The sequence below is a fragment of the Penicillium odoratum genome (assembly GCF_028828045.1).
Source record: "Penicillium odoratum strain IBT 22623 chromosome Unknown utg000006l_segment0_segment0, whole genome shotgun sequence".
Taxonomy (NCBI): Eukaryota; Fungi; Ascomycota; class Eurotiomycetes; order Eurotiales; family Aspergillaceae; genus Penicillium; species Penicillium odoratum.
In genome coordinates, this window is record NW_026643148.1 from 1,023,324 (window position 1) to 1,047,438 (window position 24,115).

General features: G+C 45.8%; 9 protein-coding genes across 9 annotated transcripts; 4 read left to right on the forward strand and 5 right to left on the reverse strand.

Moving 5' to 3' along the window:
* Nucleotides 1-297: 297 nt before the first annotated feature.
* N7520_008828 (uncharacterized protein) lies at nucleotides 298-2,257 on the reverse strand (the record flags this gene model as incomplete). Its single annotated transcript, XM_057142762.1, has 5 exons — nucleotides 298-1,108; nucleotides 1,178-1,449; nucleotides 1,515-1,516; nucleotides 1,631-2,131; nucleotides 2,212-2,257. 5 exons carry the CDS (start codon nucleotides 2,255-2,257, stop codon nucleotides 298-300), a joined length of 1,632 nt encoding a protein of 543 aa, XP_056992050.1.
* Nucleotides 2,258-3,954: 1,697 nt separating this feature from the next.
* N7520_008829 (ferritin-like domain-containing protein) lies at nucleotides 3,955-5,275 on the forward strand (the record flags this gene model as incomplete). The annotated part of the gene is made up of 3 exons (XM_057142763.1): nucleotides 3,955-4,225; nucleotides 4,282-4,883; nucleotides 5,003-5,275. The coding sequence occupies 3 exons, from the start codon at nucleotides 3,955-3,957 to the stop codon at nucleotides 5,273-5,275; spliced, it is 1,146 nt and encodes a 381-aa protein (XP_056992051.1).
* Nucleotides 5,276-6,439: 1,164 nt separating this feature from the next.
* On the reverse strand, nucleotides 6,440-7,636 carry N7520_008830 (ferric reductase-like transmembrane domain-containing protein; the record flags this gene model as incomplete). Its single annotated transcript, XM_057142764.1, has 4 exons — nucleotides 6,440-6,538; nucleotides 6,560-6,685; nucleotides 6,752-6,980; nucleotides 7,032-7,636. 4 exons carry the CDS (start codon nucleotides 7,634-7,636, stop codon nucleotides 6,440-6,442), a joined length of 1,059 nt encoding a protein of 352 aa, XP_056992052.1.
* A 2,443-nt stretch (nucleotides 7,637-10,079) lies between these two features.
* On the forward strand, nucleotides 10,080-11,134 carry N7520_008831 (ferritin-like domain-containing protein; the record flags this gene model as incomplete). The annotated part of the gene is made up of 4 exons (XM_057142765.1): nucleotides 10,080-10,167; nucleotides 10,227-10,412; nucleotides 10,465-10,554; nucleotides 10,605-11,134. The coding sequence occupies 4 exons, from the start codon at nucleotides 10,080-10,082 to the stop codon at nucleotides 11,132-11,134; spliced, it is 894 nt and encodes a 297-aa protein (XP_056992053.1).
* Nucleotides 11,135-12,319: 1,185 nt separating this feature from the next.
* N7520_008832 (glycoside hydrolase family 16 protein) lies at nucleotides 12,320-13,476 on the reverse strand (the record flags this gene model as incomplete). The annotated part of the gene is made up of 2 exons (XM_057142766.1): nucleotides 12,320-12,614; nucleotides 12,671-13,476. 2 exons carry the CDS (start codon nucleotides 13,474-13,476, stop codon nucleotides 12,320-12,322), a joined length of 1,101 nt encoding a protein of 366 aa, XP_056992054.1.
* A 2,513-nt stretch (nucleotides 13,477-15,989) lies between these two features.
* Nucleotides 15,990-16,940, forward strand: N7520_008833 (uncharacterized protein; the record flags this gene model as incomplete). Its single annotated transcript, XM_057142767.1, has 1 exon — nucleotides 15,990-16,940. The coding sequence occupies one exon, from the start codon at nucleotides 15,990-15,992 to the stop codon at nucleotides 16,938-16,940; it is 951 nt and encodes a 316-aa protein (XP_056992055.1).
* A 209-nt stretch (nucleotides 16,941-17,149) lies between these two features.
* On the forward strand, nucleotides 17,150-19,601 carry N7520_008834 (uncharacterized protein; the record flags this gene model as incomplete). Its single annotated transcript, XM_057142768.1, has 2 exons — nucleotides 17,150-18,764; nucleotides 18,829-19,601. The coding sequence occupies 2 exons, from the start codon at nucleotides 17,150-17,152 to the stop codon at nucleotides 19,599-19,601; spliced, it is 2,388 nt and encodes a 795-aa protein (XP_056992056.1).
* An 804-nt stretch (nucleotides 19,602-20,405) lies between these two features.
* On the reverse strand, nucleotides 20,406-21,341 carry N7520_008835 (histidine phosphatase family protein; the record flags this gene model as incomplete). The annotated part of the gene is made up of 4 exons (XM_057142769.1): nucleotides 20,406-20,620; nucleotides 20,691-20,850; nucleotides 20,909-21,253; nucleotides 21,306-21,341. 4 exons carry the CDS (start codon nucleotides 21,339-21,341, stop codon nucleotides 20,406-20,408), a joined length of 756 nt encoding a protein of 251 aa, XP_056992057.1.
* Nucleotides 21,342-22,281: 940 nt separating this feature from the next.
* N7520_008836 (uncharacterized protein) lies at nucleotides 22,282-23,457 on the reverse strand (the record flags this gene model as incomplete). Its single annotated transcript, XM_057142770.1, has 1 exon — nucleotides 22,282-23,457. The coding sequence occupies one exon, from the start codon at nucleotides 23,455-23,457 to the stop codon at nucleotides 22,282-22,284; it is 1,176 nt and encodes a 391-aa protein (XP_056992058.1).
* Nucleotides 23,458-24,115: the final 658 nt, after the last annotated feature.

A 24,115-nucleotide genomic window follows, 5' to 3' on the forward strand; every position in this document is an offset into this window, starting at 1 on the left:
GACGAAACTGGACCTTTGGGGTCCTTTCACAGGTAACTTAAAGTATCCTCTAACACTATAGGTTAACGTAGTTTCGGGTACGGACCGACAAATGAAAGGATGCCGGGATTTTTAAAAAGTCGTGATTCGATAAGGAACTGTCCATACTTCATAAAATACGCACGACCTATATTCGGGTCTCAAGATACACTTGCATAAATGGAAATATAATTATGCTAGCTTGTGCATCGCTCAAACGTGTGTTGGGGTAAATTATTGCGTAGTATCCTGCAACTTCTCCTATCGCTAGCTTCAAAATTAAGTTTTACCCATTCCAACCATAACCAGCAATACCACATTCATTACAACGATGAGCAGCCAGACGAGCACAGCAGTAATTGAGAGCACCAAGCTGTTTCGCATTGGGACTCGTTCCGCCTGGACGTCACCCTCACGATTACCGACCTCCACCGGGACATTCATGTAACGGTTGAAGCATGTGAAGTAAATCAGGGGTGCGGAAACGAACGGTAGGATAGCACTCAGGACGACCTGACTGGCGTTGAGGGTCTGGTCCATTCCGTCCTTCCCGACGACAGCGGCAATAATAATACTGGGAGCAATGCTGATAGACCGAGTAATGAGTCTTCGGAGCCAGGGCTGCATACTCCATTTCAACATTCCCTCATTCACCATCTGACCCGCCATAGTGCAGACAATGACCGCAGATATTCCCGATAGTAGCAAGGCCAGGGCAAGAACCAGACCAGCGGCGGGCGCGACCGACTGGGAGAGTAGCCTTTGGACTCCGAAAAGGTCTGCTTCATTTTTGCCAGGCATGTCGTACAGAGCAGCACCTGCGATAATGATTATGGCGCTGTGAACAAACAGCGCGAAGGTAAATAATGCTAGGACCAACTCGATGACAGAATACTTCATGCAACCGCGGATGGCATGGATAGAAAGTCGGTACTCCACCGCGCCGCCGTTGCTTCCAAGTTGAATAGAGGCATCCACGTAGCCTGCTGTGACATCAAATTCCTTCAGACGAGACTGGACCACCCCACTTCCGAGGAATAGGGAATGCGGCATAACGGTAGCGCCGAGAATGCCACAGCTCTGGTAGAGACTAATGACAACTCATATCAGCAATTTCATCTAAAATAGGGGCCTACTAGTAGGTGAAGCAAAGACGAACCCTTCTGATTGGATAATAGCAGTTGATAGCAGGTAGCCTCGGAAGACTTCCCCGACTGCCTGGTTCTTGATAAGGGAGAGTTGGATGCAGAAACATATGACGACTCCCAGAACGAGGGCCATAACAAAGAACTCAAACCAGCGCAACCCCCGCATCGACCCGTTGGGCCGATAGAAGAGAAGCAGAAAGAGGACATCCACCAAAGTGATGGCGCATCCGGCCACCAAAGGGATATTTAGAAGCAGATTCAGGGCGATCGCCGATCCGATCACCTGTCAAAGGTGTCAGTGAGCAGATTTCTCAAATATCTCGATAATCAGAGGACAGGTATCCATACCTCTGCAATATCGGTTGCAATGATAGCCGCCTCCGCGAATATATAGAGAATGATGACCAGCCATCAGGGAAGGTGCTCTCGACAGTTTTCCGCCAGATTAAGACCGGTCACGGTACCTAGTTTGATGCACAAGGATTGCAGGAGTATAGCGAAGAGGTTGGATATGAGAACAACGAACAGCAAGCTGTACTTGAAATCCGCTCCGGCAGAGACGTCTGTGGAGTAGTTTCCCGGATCGATGTAGGCGACCGCGATGAGAAATCCAGGCCCCACGAAGCGAGCAAATTTGGCCATGCTGCCAGTCAAATGAACATATGAAGATGTTAGGATGTTTTGGAGAAAAAGTCGAGGTAATTGTCTGGCCCTTGGGGGTGGCTCCCGCCCTGAGACTCTAGCAGCGACCGGTTCGCCGTCGACGTTCTTCTCGTTTCCCGGGTCTTGCTCTTTCTGGCTGTGCTGCTGTGGATTTATGGACAAAGTACCATCGCCAGCTGCACATCTGGTGTTGGACGCATGCTTGTGGTGGGCGCTGGAATTCCCATGCCCATTGAACTGGTTTGGTGAGATGGTGTCCGAATTCAAGTGTGGCAGATCCTGGTTCCAACCTAGGTGCTGGACTGTATCGTCCGTTTAAGAGGGGCAATGCATGGCGGGGTGTTGTGTTTTTGCAGGTGCTGTTCATTTATGGCCACCACACTTGTGACTTTTAATTGAGGGCGCTTCGAGGCTTTGACCGAGGGCATGAATGGCCGGCACCCGATTTGGAAGAAAATAAATCGAATAATCTACGGGAGAGCTGCGCCCGGCAAGCTCAAATCCACAATGCTCTGCAATCTGGCGACGAACAACAAAAGAGGGCCTAGACGAACTCTTACAATAGAAGCAGAAGTACACCGCAATTTGCCTAGGGTAAATGTGGAAGCTTAAATGCCTGACTGCCCAAAGTGCTGCCTAAGATAGCTATGCGCTACAAAGGCCAGACTCTAAGAAACACGGTAAAAATAATAGCTTCCCTACTATTTCATACCTCGGTACAGGTCTTGATTTGTCAGTTCCTGACAAAAGAGAAATAAAGAAGGAAAAGCAAAGGAAAGTCCTTATAGGGAACGTTCCCAATTTGGAATTATTCTCTTACAAAAGCCAATGATGTCAATTCAAGATTGATAGTACTATTTTCTTTTTACGGAAAGTGCATGAAAACTATTGGAGTATATGGGGTCGGGTCAGCTGACCCCCTCCGTTTGTCAGCGCTTGCATGTCTTTAGCTAGATCTCTCTCTATCTCTTTCTCTTTCTCTCCTCCATACGTCTCGGAATACAGATCTTGTCCCTTTCTTCTGTTTCCACGCTACCATGTAGCCCTTTCTTCCCCTGGACAGCAGATCAGCTGCCGACAAAAACAAATACCTTCCTAGGGAAGGCGACCTGCCTGTTCCTTCAAAGGTGATTTTGATATTATCTTGTCGATGAATTGAACTCCTTTACGACCGCTAGGGGCCGTTCACGAGCAGCATTCTTTACTACGTGGGAAGGGATGGCCTCGATCTTGCCTTTTTTTCGCTCTCGGTTACGCTCCCGTCAGGATTCGTAGTTAAGCTTTCGGGTTACGTAATTCCGGGTACGGAACTAAGCAATAGTCTAAAGAATGGGTCAAAACCTAAACAAGCTCTTGGTGTTCATACCCCATTGCGGGGGAAGTTCTTCCGGATTCAATTGGGATCCGAGCACCCAACTCGAAACCAAAATTTAATTGAGCCGCAGACTGGCATATCTCCACATTCCTTGAATTGACAGTTTATTAACTCATTAAGTTCATGCCACAATGGCGTTTTGGGTGTCCTAAACGTCGATCGATTGTTCGGATTTCTGCTTTGGGCGGTCAGCTGCCTATGCTAGGTTAGGAAACCCATACATTTGCCATCAAATTGAAAGCCACTTCTAACTCACTTCTGGCCGAGGAGCATGCTTCGCCGGTAGCATGTAAAATCCTGCCGCCAAATGAATTATCCATAGCATGCTTTGCATTTTATCTGTTCCCAACGAATACTTCACGCTTCCGGTATGTCAAACCGTCATTCTGTATGCCCAGGGGCCATGGTTGCAGCTATTCCCAGCACATCTTGAATGAAGATGAGGAATGACAAAATAAGCCTATGAAGCAACTTTCATCTCTATAGCATAGTCAGTGAAGACTTAAGTGACAGATGCAGAAGGTAAGCACTAGATCGAAGAAAAGATTCGAAGACAGCATAGGGAAAGCCTGTTTCCAGAGCATGCAAACAGCCATGGAGTCACGAAAACTGGCACAACAGGGAGTTATAAAAAATTTGTGATCGCATATATATACCCAATACTGTTTCGTTTTACTTGCTATTCAATCAACCTAAACCCAACTCTCTTGTATTCTATTTGTCGATCTTGGTCTTCAACTCTCAATCAAAATGAAGTCGTCTTCCTACGCCGCTCTTGTTGCTGCTATCAGCACTGTCCAAGCTAATCCTGTCTCCAAGCGTGCTGTTACTGATGCCGACATCCTTAACTACGCTCTGACCCTTGAGCACCTTGAAGCCACTTTCTACGCTCAGGGTCTCCAAAACTACACGCAGGCAGACTTTGTCAATGCTGGATACGCTGATCCATTCTACGACAACCTTTTGAGGGTTGCCTCTGATGAGAAAACGCACGTCAGCTTTCTGACCAGTGCTCTTGAGGGTATGATAAATGCCTTTCCAATGAAGTCGCAGGATTGCCAACTGATACTTGACCAGCCGCTGGCGCTCCCGCCACTGCCGAATGCACTTATGCTTTCCCCTCCACCGATGTAGACAGCTTTGTGGCCCTCGCCAACGTACTTGAGGGGGTAGGTGTCAGCGCCTACCTCGGAGCTGCTGCCTCTATTGCAAGCAAGCAGTACCTCACCGACGCGGGCTCTATCCTAACTGTCGAGGCCCGACACAGCTCTTATCTCCGTGCTGCTGCTGGCGAGGTTCCCTTTGCCCAACCTTTCGATAACCCCCTCGACTTTGATGAAGTCTACACTGTCGCGTCTCCATTTATTGTTTCTTGCCCGAGCAGCAATCCTGCTCTGCCCGTCAAAGCATTCCCTTCTTTGACCAGTACTTTCAGTGGAACCCTTTTGACTGGCTCCCAGGTCTCCCTCGCCACAGGAGAGGGATTCACTGCCAGCGGAACTGTCTACGCTGCCTTCATCACTGTTACTGGTCCAGTCTGGGCGAGTGTCACTCCTTCTGAAGGTGGCTATACCGTTACAATCCCACAAGGCGTTGAGGGTCAAAGCTATGTTGTTCTGACCTCCTCCAATGACAACGTCTCTGACGATGACATCCTCGCCGGGCCTGCAATTCTTGAGGTGCGTGAAGATTAAACTCCCTTTCCTAGCGATTGATCCCCGTTATCTCAATTGTTCTTCTATGATTTAGTTGCTGGTTCATTCAGAATTTGGCTGACGAATCATTGCTTCATTTACAGATTGGTGCCAAAAATGGCCGCCTGACCACTGGTTGCACTGGTGGCAGCAACAGTACTACTTCTAGCACGGCCTCGGGTCAGAATGCTAGTGCGTCTGGGCAGTCCGCTGGGCAGCCGTTGAGTACCTCTCAGGCTCAGTCTTCATCTTTCCCTGCGACACCTAGCGCAGGCTCCACTCCTGGCTCCGGCGCCTTTTTCACTGGTGCCGCCTCTAGTGTCCAGCCAGCTGTTGGCTTCCTTGCCGTTGTTATTGGCGCCATGGCTCTCCTGTAAACCAGCATTTCGTCATAAAGGTAGCCTGGATCATCTAATTTTTTTCGATGCTATATGATCTTTACTACTTGCTGCATTTGGTCAAGCCCTTCGAAAACTTTCTAAAATATATTCATGCGTTGACTAGGAATAGCTATCTATCCTGTTTTTTGTTGCGGTGATAAAACCGTTTGGTTTCCGATTTTTGCAATATGAGAATTCGTTTGGTCATTTCAAGGTTTCTTTTTCCAGTAAAAGCTAGGAAGCACTAGAGATATATTCCAGAAGCCTTTGTCAGGAACAAAGAGCCCAGTTCAAGTTAAAATTCACGGGTAGTCAATAGTTTGTGAGCCACGCTCAATACCTGTCAGGAGATCTTCAGTCTAGTGTTTTCATTCCCGTCAATCTGATGTAAAATCTCCGGCTGCCTTGACTATGAATCAGCAGAGTGAGGACGCTGACTTCATTAGCTTTGTGAAATAAGGCTTGCCTGGACGGTCTACTAGTTGAGTATATGAATCTTTTCTCCTGCTATACTATACAAAGTCGCACTTGGTTGAAAGCAACATACTTCATGCTTTATACCGATTGGCCACCATTTTCTACTAGTGCTTTTGTATACAGAAAAGGCGACAATTTGTCTTAACAGAAGGATGAATCACACAGAAAGGAGATAATAGCAATTTTATTACATAAAAGCCCACGTAAAGAAGAATGAAAAAAGAATCAAACATCCCATTTCGCGCTATACCATTCAACGCTTGGATTCGCTTCACATGCTTTTTCTCCAGATCTAATAAATGGAATTGGGCCAGACAAGTAGACCCAGTTGGACCTATGAGGCGTTTCACAGCAAATCAAAGCCAGACTTTCCTCAAAGTTCAGCCGAGAACTTCCTTCCCCAGTGAGGTGCACATTAACTTCAAGCGATGCTGTCGGATCAGCTAGCCAAACCTGCGTCAGTATCTGTTTATGGAGGTTAGGATTATGGAGTTTTTTACTTACCTTTCAGAAACGGCAGGTCGGTATAGTCTTTGGCTTTCACGCTCCAAAAAATCACACACTTCTCCCATGCAGGAGCAACTTTTGTTCCTTTTTCTGTTCCTGTTTCACGAAAATTTGTCATCGGAGCTGCTTGTTGTCTCCTTCTTTCAAGGAACTCCCGGGCTATGGCTATAGCCCCACTCACGCCAGTACCGGCGACAAACATATGACGGTTCTGTACGGCGTGGGATCTGCCTCGGAGAAGTATGGCCCTTCAAGCCGCAAAGAAATTTCCACCCCCTGTAAAGAACAAGTGCGTACTAGACTCTTGTTGACAGGCTCGATAAGTGGTGTGCTGAATCGCTGGCTGCTGCTGCTGCTGCTATTTGGTCCATGTCCAGATAATGGTTTGCATTTATCGGCCAGACCAGCTAGTTTGTCTGTCCACTGAAAAGTCTGCTTTGTGGATTTGAAAAAGAACCTGAGCCGAGACGGCCGCTTATGGTTCCTTACCTGTGGCCCCGGGAAGCTGTCTGGATTACCACGCTTACGGAAGAGAAATTGGATCGGCATATCATCTCGGGACTGGGAAGTGATATTCTTCTGAGAGGCAAGAGGCGTAATAGTGGTGAAAGGATGCAGTTCCCGGGCGGAGGTCATCGAATGGCGAATGTAGAAATGAGCGACTGGGGACTTGCACGCGCAGCCGTCGATTCGCTCTCGAGGGAGTAGCATATCAATACTGAATATAACTTAGCTTGATCCATTTATAAATAAGAATGACTCCACCTACCAATACCATCCTTTTCCTAGATGCACCACCTTGCCTGGCACACAGTTTCTCAACTCGTACAGTCGCATACCCCAGTCGAGCACCCACATGGCAAGCCCTGGAGCCACACAGTAAAATACTGTACTGGCATGTAGACAGATGATTATGATGGCCAAGATACTCAGAAGGTGCGTGTAGTAAAAGAGATTAACATGCTTCGCACGAATTTTGGGTAATGTGGTGACAAAAATGAGACCCATGATCGTGGTGGAGGCGACACCAGTGAATACTAGAGAGGCTCGCCAGATGCCCAAGGCAGATAAGTTACCCGGCCAAGTCTCGAAATATAAATATGTTGGGTTTAAGACGGGGAATGCCGGCCGAAGCCTCTCCGAGAGAGAGTTGAAGACCGCCACCCAGGATACATAAAGGAATCCATGGATCAGGACAAGGGTAAAGAGAGTATATGCTGTCAACATATGAAAGGTAAGCGTGGTTGAGACGGATAGTTTGAAGAAGGACGCTAGTGCGCTGTGTCGAGAGACGGGGATAAGGACCATTCCCATTGTGACATCGCAGAGGTGGCCAGTCAATGCAACCGCAGCGAGACGGCGGTTTCCATCCATAACGCCATTTTCCTGACCCCTAACATCAAAATAATCTCGCAGGCGAATCCACCAGACACCTATAATGATGCCGTATAGGCTAGTGATCCAGATGAATCCAAGTAAAACGCTAATAGCGAATCGTTCACCCACTAAGGGGATCTTACATTTAAATAACTGTCGCTGGAGACAACGTCGCAATTGGGGTTGAAAGGCACGAACAGTGAAGAACACCATAGACATTAGAACCCAGGAATACCAGATCACCACATGTAATCGTGCCTGTAGAGGAAAAAGCCATTCACCACAAGTACCAGCATAGCAATGATGATCTGATCGAAATGTCAACCCAATTGAAAGACCAAAGGTGAGAAGAATACTGCCTGCGAGAGGATAGAGGCAAGTTCTAGGAGTAATTCTCGTCATTCCAAAAGGCAGTAGCATAAAGAGAGGATTGGGAGAATGTAGGCAATAAATGGTCCTAGAATTGTTCACTGAGTCACTTGCAGCCTGTGTAATGGTAAGTCGACGCCATCCTGCCAGCAATCTGAGAACTATTAGCTCAATGGATTTCTCTTCGTCTCTGGGAGGTGCGTGAACACTACAATGACTGGGAGAGGGAATGAGGTCGCGTCTTCGTTCTCGTTTTCGCACTCGGTCGGGTATCGCATCCGGAATTTATCAACTTTCGATAGCGCTATGACCTACGGTCATTCTAGGTGGAAATCAATCTTGATTCTGCACTCTTTAACATATCTTACTGTACCCCCTATTGTACCTGCAGTTCCTGGTCCGTGAAGACTGGCGCACCTCCTAGCTCCTTGGCGTTGTTTATTATTTTATTGTTCACTACCGCCGAACTTTCAATCAGCATTTTCTAGATCTGGAAACTCCACCGTAGATCTCAGTCTTAGGCCATAAGGTTATGTCGGACATTGAAAAGCTCAAAGTAAGGGAAAGAAGACAGGTAGAAAGCAGGAAAAGAGAGATCGACCGCTGTTTACCCAGCACAGGAAGGATCGCGACGAAGTATGAATGATCCTGTCCGCCTGTTCTAGGCATAGATTGGTCCTATTTATTCAAGATCCATGATCCAATTTATTGGGGATGCCGAAGTTTCAATTTTCTATTACAATCAAAGCCCTCACAATCACCCTGAACAGTGAGGTCTTCAGTCTTCACCAATCATATAGCCATCACCAACAGTATCTCCCTCCCGTAAACAAAACAATCAGCTTGATTGTCTAAGATTGTTTTATTATCAGCCAGGGTGCACTCAGTTACTTGAGCGATGGATCTAGATCATTGGTCTGACAAACCAGGCCATGCTGGTGTAATTATAATATCGCCGATAGGCCTACTTTTCTCGCAGCTGACACCTCCCATTGATTCAAGATAAACCGCATTGCTCCACAATTAGTCTCAATAACTGAATATTATTATGGTGATACTAAAAATGCTTTCTAATCATATCTTTTCTAGGGCGGCGATGGTTGGGGCTCATCAAAGGTTTATCTCCTAACTATATTCTCACTTCAGTTAGACATTAGACATCCCACCAGACTTTCCACGACACAATTGTCACTCGGGACTTTCTAAGCATAAAAATTCATACCTTCGGCAAATCATTGACTGGCAAAGGCTATTGGGCAGTTGAGAATAGTATAGGACGAAATATTAATCAAGAACAGATAGTCAAAAAAAATATGCTCTGGTGGAATCTGCGTCAGACTCATCATTCTACTCATTCTAATGCTCTTGATATTATTGAACAATCGTACAGTATCTTGATGACAATTAAAACAAAACATTCAGTGACGAACTCATACACCTAGGTAATTATTGAATGAGCGTGAGGTACCGATGCGCATTGCTTTCTTGACTTTGCATAAAACAATCTCATCTTACCGCCAGCCACCATATCTTCAAAAGCGCCTATGAGAATGACGGACAAGTTTTGAGCGCGAGTTTTTTTTCTCATCATTTCCCCAAGAATGGGCGATTTGCTGTTGCTGTTGCCTTTTACTTTGTCTTCTAAAAGGATAGCAGCGCATAAATAATTGATTCTTTTCGAAATTTCGGACTCGTTCTCGCTCTCGCTTCATTCTGGACTTCTAGCCTGTATGTTGTGCGAAGGGTTATTGTGCTTTTCATAAACCTAACCCTTCCATCAGCTTTGCCTAGAAGTGGAAATTCTGACGCCGATCACAACACCTTGTCCAATGAATATGTCCCGAGTATGAAAACGCCCGAATTCTGGACAAAGACAGGTACGAGATGATTCTCATTGGCTAGTCAAGACATAGCAGATCCTGAGTCCCTTATAACAACTTGACAACACAAGGGACTCAATCGCTAATAGGTATAAATACTCTCGCTCGTTCTTAGAAATTCTTTGCATTATTCCAGCTCCTGCAATCCAATCTTCTACAAAAGTTTTCCAAAGGCTCTACATTCACACACAATGAAGGTCAGCAACATTGCCCTGGCCGGTGCAGTGTTCGGCATGGCCCAGGCTAGCCCTATCGCTACCCGTGAAGCCATCACCGACGGTATATCTTCCCCACTATATTCACAGCTGATACGGCTTTGTTAACTTTTTATAATTTAGCCGATATCCTCAACTATGCCTTGACACTCGAGCACCTCGAGGCCACCTTCTATGAGGAGGGTCTCAAAAATTACACCCACGAAGATTTCGTGACAGCTGGCTTCCAAGATCCATTCTACGCCAACCTGCAAGAGGTCGCTTCAGACGAGAAGAAACATGTGGCCTTCCTGACACAGGCTCTTACTGGTGAGTACTCAATTCAATATATGTAGAGCTTGATCTAATAATTTTTCTCTAGCTGCCGGTGCTTCACCCGTCAAACAATGCACCTACACCTTTCCCTCGACCGATGTGAAGACCTTCCTAGCCCTTGCTAGCGTCCTCGAAGGTAAATTTATCCATGACAGCTGCACGACCTCTACTAATAATTATCATCAGGTGTCGGTGTTAGCGCCTATCTCGGTGCTGCGGCGTCTATTGCCAACAAAGATTATCTTACTGCCGCTGGTAGCATTCTGACGGTTGAGGCCCGCCATAGCGCCTACATACGCGCCACTATGGGCGAAGTTCCCTTCCCCCAGCCTTTTGATGACCCTCTCGACCTCGACGAGGTGTACACTGTTGCATCACCATTCATTACCTCGTGCCCCTCCAGCAACGGAAAGCTTCCAGTGAAGGCATTCCCTTCGCTAACGCTGAAATCAACCCAAACAATTGTCAGTGGCTCTAAAGTCACCTTAGTAGCCGGCAGCGGCTTCGACGATTCCACCCCGAGCAACCTACACGCAGCTTTTATTACTGTTACTGGACCTATTTGGACCCCCCTCCACTTCAGGGGTGATAAAACATTTATTGCTACTATCCCTGATGGCATCGCGGGCCAGAGTTACGTTGTCATCACCAAGGGCAAGACCCAGGTCACCGATGATAACATCGTTGCCGGCCCTGCTATTATTGAGGTAATTTAGATGTGTCCCTTAAATTACTTGAAATTCAAGTTCTGGCGAGACTGACGTTGGTTTCTCGATAGATTGCTAGCTCAAAGAGCACCAAATGAACCGACCGAGAGCTATTTGGCTAGCAACGGCGATATGGACTACTAGTCTGGCTCGCCTTAGGGCAGATCCCATGAGTCAACTTCAATCCACAATGGGGCTGATATCGTAAACCGGTATTTTCTCTGTCAATTTTTATTTCCTTTTAATTAGGCTTTTGTGATGTCAAGGTTTGGATTTCTGGCGAAAAATGCGGCAGTACGCTTTCATTCATTTTACTTTTCGTTTTGTTACTGAAATATTATTGAGACTTGTGATTGCAATTATGTATGTCTAATAGCAGCTCAGAAGCGGGCAATCAAGACATATTAGCAATGATCTGATTTCGATGTCGTTCTGTAGCCCAATCAAGTAAAAGAATAAGTTTTCCAGATTGACAAGGACCAGCTAAAGAAATCAGGGCAAATCCGTTGGAGTACGTAGCTTGCTATTGGATGCGATATGCACGACCTCAGGAGACACAGAAGATCTGCAAAATCAGTCGATCATTTGAGATAAATACAGCTAACCACGTTGACCCCGATTACACCTACACTAGACCGTGTTTAGGTATAACGCTTGGTGGTCACACCTGCTACTAATATGATTGAGCAGACCACTGCATCTTAAATGCCCTTATACCCGTGCTATAGAAGTCAGAACATTAAATTTATCTATTAGTATATGTTAAGTACTGGATTATTAAGCTAGAGGATTGGTACTTGATAGTGTTGCCGTATGTATGCTCTCACCTTATACTCACCCTGGCGGCAGCCACCCGACTACTGGCCACACTTGAGCCACACGCCGGTTAGTTAGTAGTATGGTGAATGACCACATGCGACTCCTGACTGTTCTATGTTTTATTTTCATCTATGGTTTGTCAAGAGGAACTCCGAGGTGCTAGGCAAACAGGAGTATCCGGTTAGAGAATATGAAGTGGCTAAGTGCACATGTGCAACTACTAAACTTCTTCCCTGGCCGTGCAGGACATAAATCGAAATAAGATAAAAATATGAATTTAACCATTCAAACGGAATATATATGCCTAGAAAGCTAAAAAGAAAGAAACATGAAGTCGGCGTTCGTCATTTATGATGGCACTTCGTGTAGTAAGTACTAGGGCACTGGCTGATAGCTTTGTCGACCCCATTTCGCTTGGCCCCACTGGTGTTGGGATTTTTCCATTGCTGCGAGCTCTTCGCCATGACTTCCATCGTCGAGAGCCCGTTGAAGTCGACCCGATTTTCGCTGTCGAATACACCACCAGCCAAAGAGAGCAATCAAGAGTCCACCGGCGGCGGCTGCACCACAGTAGACACCGATGTGGGCGCCTTCGCCTAGATCATCCCATTTTTCGGACAAGCTCTTTGCAGGTGTTTTGTTAATTTCGGCCGCTGCGGTCGAATTTCCACTGTAAATTGTTAGATGAGGTCTGCTTGATGGTTCCAAGGTTTAGCGATAACATACCTGACTATCTCAATGCTGTTATATGAGCCAGAAGTTCCGTCATATTTATACTCCTTTCCAGAGGAGAAATCCTGCACGCGGATGCGTTGGATGCTCATAGTAAAGGGAAGATCGTCCCAATCAACAAGACCACCACCCCATTCTATATTGCCAACGGACGAACTGGCAAGTCCCACAGGCCAGATACTGGCCTTGACACGGCAAGGTGTCTGGGGGTAATTCTTTCCATACACCGTCAACGGCTCGGAGTAATTGACTGTTCTGACTTTTTCACCATCAATCCACCACTCGAGCCGATCCCGGTCCCAGTAGGAGGTGTAGTTGTGGTACTCGGTAGCCGCATTCTCTACGGGATGGATCCCGCCACGATCGCTCGTGGTTGTGTTGCCCTTCCCGAAGAAGTCGGATTGCACCGCACTCGTGTTATATCCCACCCATTCCCAATCGATCTCGTCCAGGTCGTCCGACTGCAGGATGATACTGCTGATGATACCCCGGCCCGGAGACATTTTGACGTGGGCTTCCATGACGCCGAAGAAGATATAGAAATTCGAAACTAAAAGAGTGGATCCATTCTCTGCTTTGATGGAAAAGTCGGCGCCATCGCTGGTGTAGTCGGCCGTACCAGTTTGCATGTCCCATAGTGTGCTGTCGAGGGTTGAATTGAGCCACCAGGTGTGCTCCGTACTGAGTGCGTTATCGGCAGGACATGTTGTTGTTGTGTTCAGAGGGTTACAGTCGGTCGCGGCCGTGATGCCTAAAAAGATCAAAAGCGAGAAAAGAATGTGTAAAGGAGAGGACGCCATGACGGCAGCGATCGGATAAAAAAAACTCGGGGTAGAATTAGCCCAATCGAATTTACATCACTGGGACTCTTGACCCCCTTTTGAAATGAGTGTACGGAGTAGAAGTGTTAAAAAGAAAGAAACGGTCGGTTTATTTTTATTTTTTTAGGGGTTGCAGGTACCCGCATGCATTTAAGGGGAATCGGCGTTTCCATGATTCGGACCAGTAGAAAAACTGGAAAAAAAAAGTAACGGATCGACATGGGAAGCTAATTTAGTGCAATGGATAGGTCTCGGACTTGGTCTTGGTCATGATAGGTAATCGGCGTTCATTAGGAGCTGGGCATGTCTTGGCTTTATTTTTGTTTCTCGGCATTGGGTCGACCTGATGTGGCTTTGACCAGCTTCAAAGTCTCACTGACTCCCAATAAGATCCAGATAGGTGAAGAAGACCGAATCCTCACATCTTTCATGTTTATCAGTCAACCACAGGGTCCACGGGTGGGTTTACCCTGAAAGTCTGAGCGGTTGAAGTCGCACATACCCACCTACCAAAGAAGGTTAGCGTTGAGTTGATCCCCCCTGAGCTGACAGGAAGCCAACTCTGCCACATTGTGGGTAAATCCGGCAAACAATCCGGGTTTGAACCAATCATTCAGACGTTTCATTAAAGAAGTTGTCTCTCAGTCGTCAAAATACCTTGACCTCTGTAGCAAATAGGTCTCGGCAGGTTGCGTATGTTGCAATGCTGGTGTGACGCAGGGGATAAAAACGATGCATGTTCGAATCTCAAAGCCTGTTTATCCGAGGACGCTGTCTGATAGCTCCCTAATAACGGAGGAAGCTTGCCACTTGGAAGCCACAAAGGCAGATCGAAATGTGGCTTGTACTATCGGTGTGTGGGTCGTGGAAGGAAGCGAGAGCGAGTCAGAAATAGACAAGGATGTTTGAGTTGCTGTTTGTCAGCCTCTCTTATTTCTCACCCCTAGACTCTCGTGATCATGAATATTGTAACAATTATGTGCTATCTTTCTTTCAAATGTTCAAGTGTCCCTCTGGTATAGTAGAAATTTCATTAGCACATCTTTATTCTTGCGACCGGGCCACATTGCCCACAGATCGGATCGTCCTATTGGCCCAATTATCTACAGTATCTTGCTTATCAGTTTCTTCTCCAATTCAATAATATGCCCAATCTAGTTACTTTGTACTGAGTCATGAGTCCGCGCTTGACCGGCTTCAACCGGGAACTGAATAAAGTCACGTGATATAACATCTTATCTGGTATCAGATCAAACACTGCAAATCATTTTGGGACTGTCACGTGCCGTAGTTTCCTGGCACCTGAGGCATCAAAGACAACAGCTCAAAAGATAGGGGATGAACGTACAATGCAGTGCTTATTTACACATCAAATAGGGGGCGCTGCATATAGTTCGTGGGTGCTACGCCGACGATACATACCCTACCTCAAATTACATATCCGCGTGTACTAGAATTTTGCCCTTGAATAGTGATTCAGTGATTCTAGATCTTCATTCTTGTAGATATAAATGGAACTCTATCCGGGATAAGCATACGGGTATTTAACCGTATCCTTACTAGTAAAATACTACGAGGGAGGATTGTGTCGACGGCTCTATGATTTTTAGTCAGAAGAAAGAAAAGCCAGATGGCTAGAGACAAGATCTGTATTCTGAGAGGTATAGGGGAAGGTAGGAAGGGAGGAAGAAGAAAAAGAAGGAGAAGGGAGAGAATGGAAGTACTACAATAGTATAAAGCGGTGAAATGATTATCAACATTTCGTGAGAAATCCATCCTATCCCCCTAACTAGCTAGCCAACCTAGAAGTGTTTATTGGGAGCTAGCTTTCGTGTATAATTACTTCCACTAGAATAAAGGGGTAATAGAACGCGCGAACATCGAGAGAAATTTCCACCCACTTTTTGAATTGTTCCACTCAGATCTTCATCCGCTTCTTGTTGCGCTCTGGACCAAACGTGATGTGGCATCTCACTCGAGACGCGACTATAATTGGGTAATGTTGCTATCTAGGTCCGTACGGATGTTGGAATTAGGCGTTCTTTCTGTATATGCGTATGAAACAAAGTCCACAATAAGAAGCTCTGGACCCAGTTTATCATGGTTCCCTCGTATTCGAATTATGTACCTCTGCAGCCTCTTTTGATGGCTTGCATTTGCCACGTCATCTCGCTAAGAATTCCCGCAGAGGAGTATGGGCATGTATAGCCGCCAATTTGATAGATTCTTGTTGGCCACAGCCTTTAATGTCATATTGTGACTTTGGTATATGCTTCTGGTAGCACTTATATTGGCTGCTGAATACGAGATATGGCGCAGGCCACATCCATGTGCGAGCTGTTATTCAGCTGTATAAATTGTGAGACATCATTTTTCCCGGCATTGGTAAGTGGATAGCAATTTTTTTTGTCATAAATAGTTTCTTATTCCCCATACTCAGTTCAGTGCCTATTGGCTGATCATCAACTTATCTTTACAACTTCCCCATGACAATGGTCGATCAGATGCTTAGCCGCCCAGCTATGGGACAGGTAGCTTCCCTAGGTAGCCTCTATGATGCTCGGAGTGACTCATTCATATCTTTCTCTTTGTTACGAAAGACACCGCCAACCGAGTGCATTGAGACAACAGGAATGCCTTCTACGACTATTAAATTTAGTAAAACAGACACATTCCAAGAAAAGTTTGACCAGCTCCATATCCCAGCTGAGCTCCAAGCAAGTTTCTTGGCGGGTCTCGTTAAAGTGGGGGTTTCAAGGCTTTACTTGGATGACAAAAGACAAACGAATCAGGTCGCACAGTGTACTCTGCACTACAGCACTACGACTGTCGAACAAACGCTTCAACTATCTTCCCCGGATGTCTGCCCCTGTTTAGACCGCATTATTCTTGGTACCGGTCTCGCCACACATGTGGTCACTGGTATCAGGTGGGGAGCCAACTGTGTTGTCACGGCCAAAAGTCAAGTCACTCGGCAGCAGGACATATCCGAGATTTCCGGTGAATTGGAGGCTCAAATGAATGAACTCATTGCCCCCGGATTGACCGTGAAGGGCTCTGCGGGTGTCAACAAAATAGCTACATGTCAAGACTCAGGATCTTCATCTTATATCACCGTCCATGGTAATGTGGTGGCAGATGATGGGCTAATGCCCACTGACCTTGAAAGCGCCAAAATTTTCATGAGCAAGATACCCAAGTACATCCAAAATGCCAATGACGGAAAAGGAAAGCCAATCGCCTTTATGCTTATGCCTCTTTCTATTCTGAGAATGTTCGGTTATCCCGAGGTCAGGACCGATATGATACTTCGCCAACTAAGTATTGATTACGTTGAAAGTTTCGTTCGCCTTTTCGAGATATTAGGCATACCCAGCAGAAGCTCAACGACTATCAAGCGCGGATTCTCAATCATGAAGCTGTTGTTGCTCCAGCCCATGTAGCTGAAGTGAATGAATTTGTCAAAAAATCAAGATCTACCGAAATATTGCTCGGCTCGAAGTACATGGAAGTCTTGAAAAGGTTTCGGTCCGGTGATAAGGACAGCTTTCATAGTCCAAAGCTGCTGTTGGATGAATTCTGTGCTGGAGAAAATTCCCCCGGGCGACTTTCTTCCGTTGTTCAATTCACAGAACAAATGGATTTCGCGGATATGATTACCAGCAAAGGGGCCAAATACAGCGGTTACAAAGGACCTTCATTCCACGCGGCTCTGAGCAATAGCGATCATCATGATACTTACGTTCTCTACTTTACTGAGCAACTCCGCTGTGACTCTCCCCTGTGGGATCCTAGTCTTTTATGTCTCCTGGATCTAATCAAGGATAGCTCCCGCGAAAAGACGATTATTGTTGTCGACTGTGCGGCAGCAGGCATCGAAATCTCAAAGCCTCTGGTCACTCAGTTTCGCGGAAGTCGAATTGTCGTCAATGACGTGGTAGAGTACATGAAGATATTGTCATCTGAATGCCTCATGCGTTACAACAAAAATACCATAAGTACCATCAGCGGCAGACCACTTGAGCGGAGGATTGTCAAGGTCCCTTGCCCCCATCGCAACTGCAGCAGAACTTTACGCTGTGAATGGATATGTGAAACGTGTCATTGCCTTGTGGAGTTTGGTTTCGTTGATGATCTACTTTACTGCAATTGTGGTGCCTGTTATTATGATCAATGGGAGTTCAAGTGCAAGGACGACCAACACGGCTCCATGTGGTCCAGTTACGATGAAGAAACATTGCTGGTCTTACTAAAGGCTCTTGAACCATTTGACGAGCTAAACATTCTCATCCTCGGCGAGACCGGCGTTGGCAAGTCCACGTGGATTAATGCCTTTGTCAATTACCTTACCTGCAGCTCTCTTCAGGAAGCCATGGCGTTGGATTCTCTCCGCTGGGTTGTTCCCTGCTCTTTCTCGACACAGACAACAGACCCTCATGACAAAACGGGAAAATTAGTACAAAAGAAAATCAAAGTTGGGTCTAGTCCAACCGAGAGAGATGAACCGGGCCAGTCTGCCACGAGGCAGACCTCCGTATATCCAGTCACTATTGGGAATACTCGAGTGAGACTCATTGACACCCCGGGCATTGGAGACTCTGAAGGATTGCATGAGGACAAGAAAAATATGGCCGACATTTTGAACGTCTTGCGCAGTTACAGTAAGCTGCATGGAATTCTTATCCTGCTGAAACCGAATGCCTCTCGCTTGACTGTGATGTTCCAATTCTGCATAAAAGAGTTATTGACTCATCTGCATCGCGACGCCGTGGAGAACATTGTTTTCGGGTTCACCAACACTAGGGGATCAGGCTATACACCTGGTGATACCTTCACGCCCCTCATGGCTCTGCTTCAACAACATATGGAGTTTAAGCTAAGTCTCTTCAAGTATAACACTTATTGTTTCGATTCAGAGAGCTTCCGGTACCTTGCAGCTCTCAAACAAGGTGTGGACATGGACTTCCTCGAAGAAAACAAACGAAGCTGGGACTATTCGGTCAATACGTGCCAGAGAATGGTGTCTTACTTGGGAACCTTGAAGCCTCATAATGTTCGAAGCACGCTGAATCTCAATGAGATGAGAAACATCATCACAAATTTGGCCGAACCCATGACGCTCATTCAAGAGAAGATCAAGTATAGTATCGAAGTCAACAAAGATGCCATCGAGGAACTGACAAGACGTCAGCTTACAAGAGAGGAATTGGAACGTAAGCGGTTTATACTGAAGGAAACCCTTGAGTCTTCCGCAGTGACTGTACCACGTACTGTGTGTGCCCATGCCAATTGTATCGACGTCCAGAACGATTCAGATTCCGGGGCGCACAGAAACATCTACAGAACAACCTGCCATAGCCCATGTCGAGTACGAGGGCTTCCAAGAGACGGGGGGGGATGTAATGCTCTTTTTGTGCTCGAAATTCGGCTGGAACGGAGACTGCAAGCACTGTGGCCCCCACGTACTGGATCACATGCACGTTTACTACGAGTACAAGTCCAAAACAGTCAGGCTTGAAGATGAAGTGGTCAGCAGAGACCTGATAACGAATGCGGAGGAAATTGAGCTGCAGACCACGCTCATTCAAGGCAAAGAAAAAGCCATCAACGATTTCCAATCCGAATACGACCAGTTGCAAGAGGCAGGTCTCCAATTTGGCTACTTTCTCAAGCAGCATGCCATCACTGCATACAATGATTCAACGCTCGAATATCTGGATCATCTTATCGAACTGGAAAAAAACAAGGTTCGGGCAGGTGGAACACGTGAAAGGCTTCAGTGGCATGAAAGAGAAAAGGCGAATCATCTGGAAAAGGTAGAGATATTTGAAAAACAAATTGCCGCCGGCGAAACCTATCGGTTGCTAGATGAGGACAGTGTCCGGGAAAAAATTGATAGTATTTATAGTCTTCATTACTTCGGTGCAGATCTGCAAAAAGTCATGGATGCGAATCAGAGGGCTGACGATCTGGTCTATAGAGAGAAGTCAGTGAATATCTGGGCTGGCGATCATTGGGAAAAACAGAGATCGGATCTTGGCCTCCGTCGAATTCTTCACAGCGTTCAACGGGCCTTAAGAGCAAATCTCTGGAGCTCTTCCTAAGTACCTTTCATTCTAAGATAAAGATTTAACAGCACAGGTTCAGACAGACGTCGAGGTATATATCTATTGTAATTTACATCAATGGAAACGAAATGGCAGAGTTGTCGGGTTCAGTAAGTCCCAAAGCTGGATATTATAAAGTAGCTCAAACTGACTGATTGGGCAGATTGGGTGTTTCTTAACATTGATACACTGGGAGGACTGTCCTTCCCATTTGCACTAGGTTCGAGACTTTGTTCCTGTTACAACTCCAGAGCTAGTAATGGCTAACACTCATCAGTGGCACAAAGATCTTTTGAACGTCTTGGTTGTGTTATGTACATCTTTGTGTGAGTCAAGATTCCTATCCCTTTCATGGACGAAGATCATAATGCTCACTATCCGTAGAGTTCTTGTTGAGCTTGGTATCTATGTCAGTCGCATAATTTGGCGAATCCGTTTCAGAGAGCTTTGAGAAAAAATATAACTTTCTGGGAAAAGCATCGATGATTTACTTGAAGAAACGTATCAAGAGACATGCTCAGTATAGAGATGATGCTTTGACCTGAAAGCTCTCGCAAAAACCATGAGACACGAATCTATAATGAATGATCTCATCAAGCAACCATCCTAATAGAATTCTTCAAACCCCTTGTGAAATCAACTAATGAGAAATTTTTATCTGGTTCGCACGTACTTTGATAATCCCAAATTTCCAAAACTTCCAACGCCTTCCGAAGTAAAATTTGTCATTCACTCAATTCTATGATTCATATGCTTGGAACCTCCCGCCAGGTTGATGTATTCGCTACTCTTTGTTTCGAATTATTTGATCGGATAGCCCTGGTTTGCCCAACCCTGCAACATCTCCCCAGATAGCAACATCTGGTCTTTAATCGTCGGTGATAATGTAGTCTGACCCCGCTTCTGTCGAGATTCCCTTGTCTCTTGCATTGGCGCTTCATCGAATTTCTCATTAAGACCACCAATGTCTGCGACAAACTCATAAGTTCGACACTCTGCATTGGCCCACCCAGTCCCTGTGACCAATGATTATTAGAGTGGGGATCTCAGAACCAAGTCTCCGTTTTAGTGCTTGTGTGAACATACCGTCGTATTTACACGCATCTTCCCAATCCTCGGTTAGAAAATGTAGAAATCCTCCGTGGCTTACCACCGCGATCTCCTTCTCTGGACGGGATTTGAGCCAGGCTCTGACATCCCGAGCTCTACCTCGGATCTTGTCCCTTGTTGGTTCGTATCGACCGGTCTGGTGTCAAACATTGATTCAACTTCATTCCATCTAATTCTGGGGTCAAACAAAGTACCTTTTTTGTCCAGTTGAGCTCAACAAGACTCAGGTCCACTGGAAGATTTGATTCCTCCATCTCTCTCTGTAGATCGGCACGCTCGGTACCAATGTCGCATGGGAAGTCGCTGATTTCTTGAAGATCCGGAAGTGCAACCATTTTCATCCATGGCTTGTCCTCAAAGGTAGGACGTAGAGCTTCTAGTCCTGTGTGGATGGCTCGCCTCATGGGCGAAGAAACAACCAATTCAACAGAAGAGCTGAAGGAAATTTTGCGCCTTAATTCCCGGCATTGTTGTTTTCCCTTTTCGGTCAGATTGGGATCTAGAAGATTCCAGTACTCAGGCCCAAGGTTATGATAGCCCTGATGGTATCAAGTAAGCAGATGAACAGACAATTATCCTTAGAAGACATACCTGTGCATGGCGGATAAGATGTAGCTTTGGTGGCATAATGGTGATGTGTGGAAATTTGGTACTGAGCAAGAGATCTTAAATTGTAAGAGTATCTGGGCCAGTAGTTATACTGAGTGACTTAGTGCATGCTGATCCAAGATTTAAAGATTATGAATCAGAAACGGACATCATTTCAGTTTTCCATGTTCTACTAGTCCCACGTGGATCCACTCTAAACTATAATTAGCTGTCTTGGCTTCCATTTAGGGACTAGCGTTGTTAGTTATCCGCCTACCAACGGTGCATGTTTTGGGATCCTACGTAGGGATTCGTGCACATCATGATGTAATCAGCGGTGAACAAAACTGGTTCTTATAGGATTTTATTTACTTTGGGCTTATTAGAATCCGAGTTCGCCCGAGGATTATTGAAATGATAAGCGGGGATTTAAACATTCATTAATGGTGATACCCCTCACCTCATTCGATCAGGGTCTAGGGAATTGTGCACTTTTATGCTGGAATTTTAAAAACAGAAAGTAATTCTGTAGTCTTTAAAATACTGAGAGAAATTTGGAAGATCAGCAAGAAAGAAAGAAATGTGACACACGCCAAATTTCCAAAGCACCCCCCGACAACAAATTCTTCATCACAGTACTCAGTAGAAACGTCCGCAGAGCTCAGCAATTTTTATAATTCTTAGTCACTGGAGACGTAGAATTAGACTTTGATACATTCCCTGGGGGACTGTTTCAGAGAAATTCCGCAACGTCTTGTTCTTCGTTTGTCACCCATAACCGCTTAAGTGCTGGAATTTTCTTGGGAGGATATGGATCCCTTCGTTGGCACTACACACCTCGATATTTAATAGCCAATTTCCATGTTCTTCTGAAACAGTAGTCCGAGATTTCATTCAAATTCTCGGAAGTTAAACTTTGATGAAAGGCAATGACAAGATAAGTATTCTGGGTTCGAATTCAATCCCGATTCAATGTTACCTAGTCAACTTTATGCTTTCTCCACGTCAAGAAAACAACATAAAATTCTTCTTCCGTCTTTGGGTCAAACCGAAGTTGGCTAGGGCCAGTACCATCACCAGTTTTCAAGGCAGACTGAAGATCAAACGGCTTCAAAGTCGGAACCACATGCGTATGTTTTAGCTCCTGAGTAGTACTAGACTCTGGCTCAGAGTCCCCACCAATAACTTGTGGAGGAGAGAGTCTATTCTCCTTCAGGTCCCCCTCCTTCGCTCCAATCCAGCTGTATGAACTCCGGGAGTTGGGATCAGCAACCAGATACACTGATTCCTCGACCTTCATAGGAAACTTCCAACCCAAAGCTCGTTCCACAATACCGTCCAGCTGCTCCCGCTTCCGCATAATAGTCTCAAATTCAATAACCACTTCCTCGAGTGATTGGATGAGAGAAAATTGATTCCCCCACGCAAACTCTGATCTCGGTCCAACAGGGCCATCCATCTCGTGAGCGCGGGTCCTTCCACATCGAAACGGATTCATACCCAGAGGATCATCGTTCTCCCAGTACCACCAATCCGTATGCCGAAATGTGAAAGTGATCTTCTTCGGTAAAACCCTGCATTTCCCAGGGGCAACCGGCCCAGACTCATTCAAATCAATTCCCGCCCATGCACGAGACCAACCCGGGTGATCTTCCAGAAAATACTGCTGGACAAAGAAATGGATATGTTGCACCTGATACCGCTGTTTGAGGGTCATCCTGCGAAAATATTTATGTGGCAGAGATGCATCATTCACATGTGGTGGAGCACGATAGAACCAGAATGTATGCTCATTAATTGCGATTGGGAGGAGAGATGCCTCGTCGTATATCTGCTGGCATGTTTGAAGGAGCGCGGTTTGCATACGCTTGGGCTGCTTGTAACCTGGTCGATAATAAAACGTGTTTCGAGGGTAGAGAGCATCAGAATTTTCGTTTGTGGAGTAGTCATCTGATTCGAGAGCTAGGGCATAAATGTGGTTGCGGATCTCTGCGGGGAGGAGAGAAAATAGCGGACATGAGGTTTGTGAGATGGCCTCAAGCGACGGAACGAGTTGGGGCAACTTTTTGTCCAGTATCACTGTTTGTGGCATCGGCCTAACCCTTAAACCCCTACGGCGATTTCTCAGATGAATCGGCACTGTATGTTCGGCCATTTTGTGATTAAAATGTTGGGAATGACGATTAAACTGATGTTTTGGATTGGGGTTCGGCCCCCAATACCCAAGGCTCGACTGATGCCTAGAATAGCTTAGCACGTGACACTTGTATAAATCTAGGTAATTTTAGTTGCAGTTGCCTGTTAAGTCCTTTGTTTTGGAGCTGCAGTGAAGTAGTCACATGTTCCATGACAGAAACGTGACTCATCCAAATCTCCCAAATCTCCAAAGATACATGAAGCTCATCAACCAATCATAAACGGTAAATCATGAGAACCCCTCAAAGTGTCATTGGCGTTGATTCGCTCTGACTTCTTGCTCAAACATGTTTCTTTTCTCTATTCCCGTCTCTAGCGAAATCTTTATCACTTGAAGGTCACCCTTGTATCCCTGCTCATTACTAACCAAGCTTTTTCTCTAATGAACGCTTTTTGGCACACAAATGCGGTGATACAATGCTTTATTTCAAGGACTTACTAAAAGACCCAAAAATGGATTGATGTCGATAGCTTCCTTTCCTCGTGAAATCTGTCTCGGTTACTACACGAGCCTAACTCGCTTGCTATCTTGGATTCCTCTATTCCGTCAATACTCTTTCCATTTCCTGTAGTGATGTCAGGGAGCGGACCGGTCCACAAAATTGGAAATCAACAAT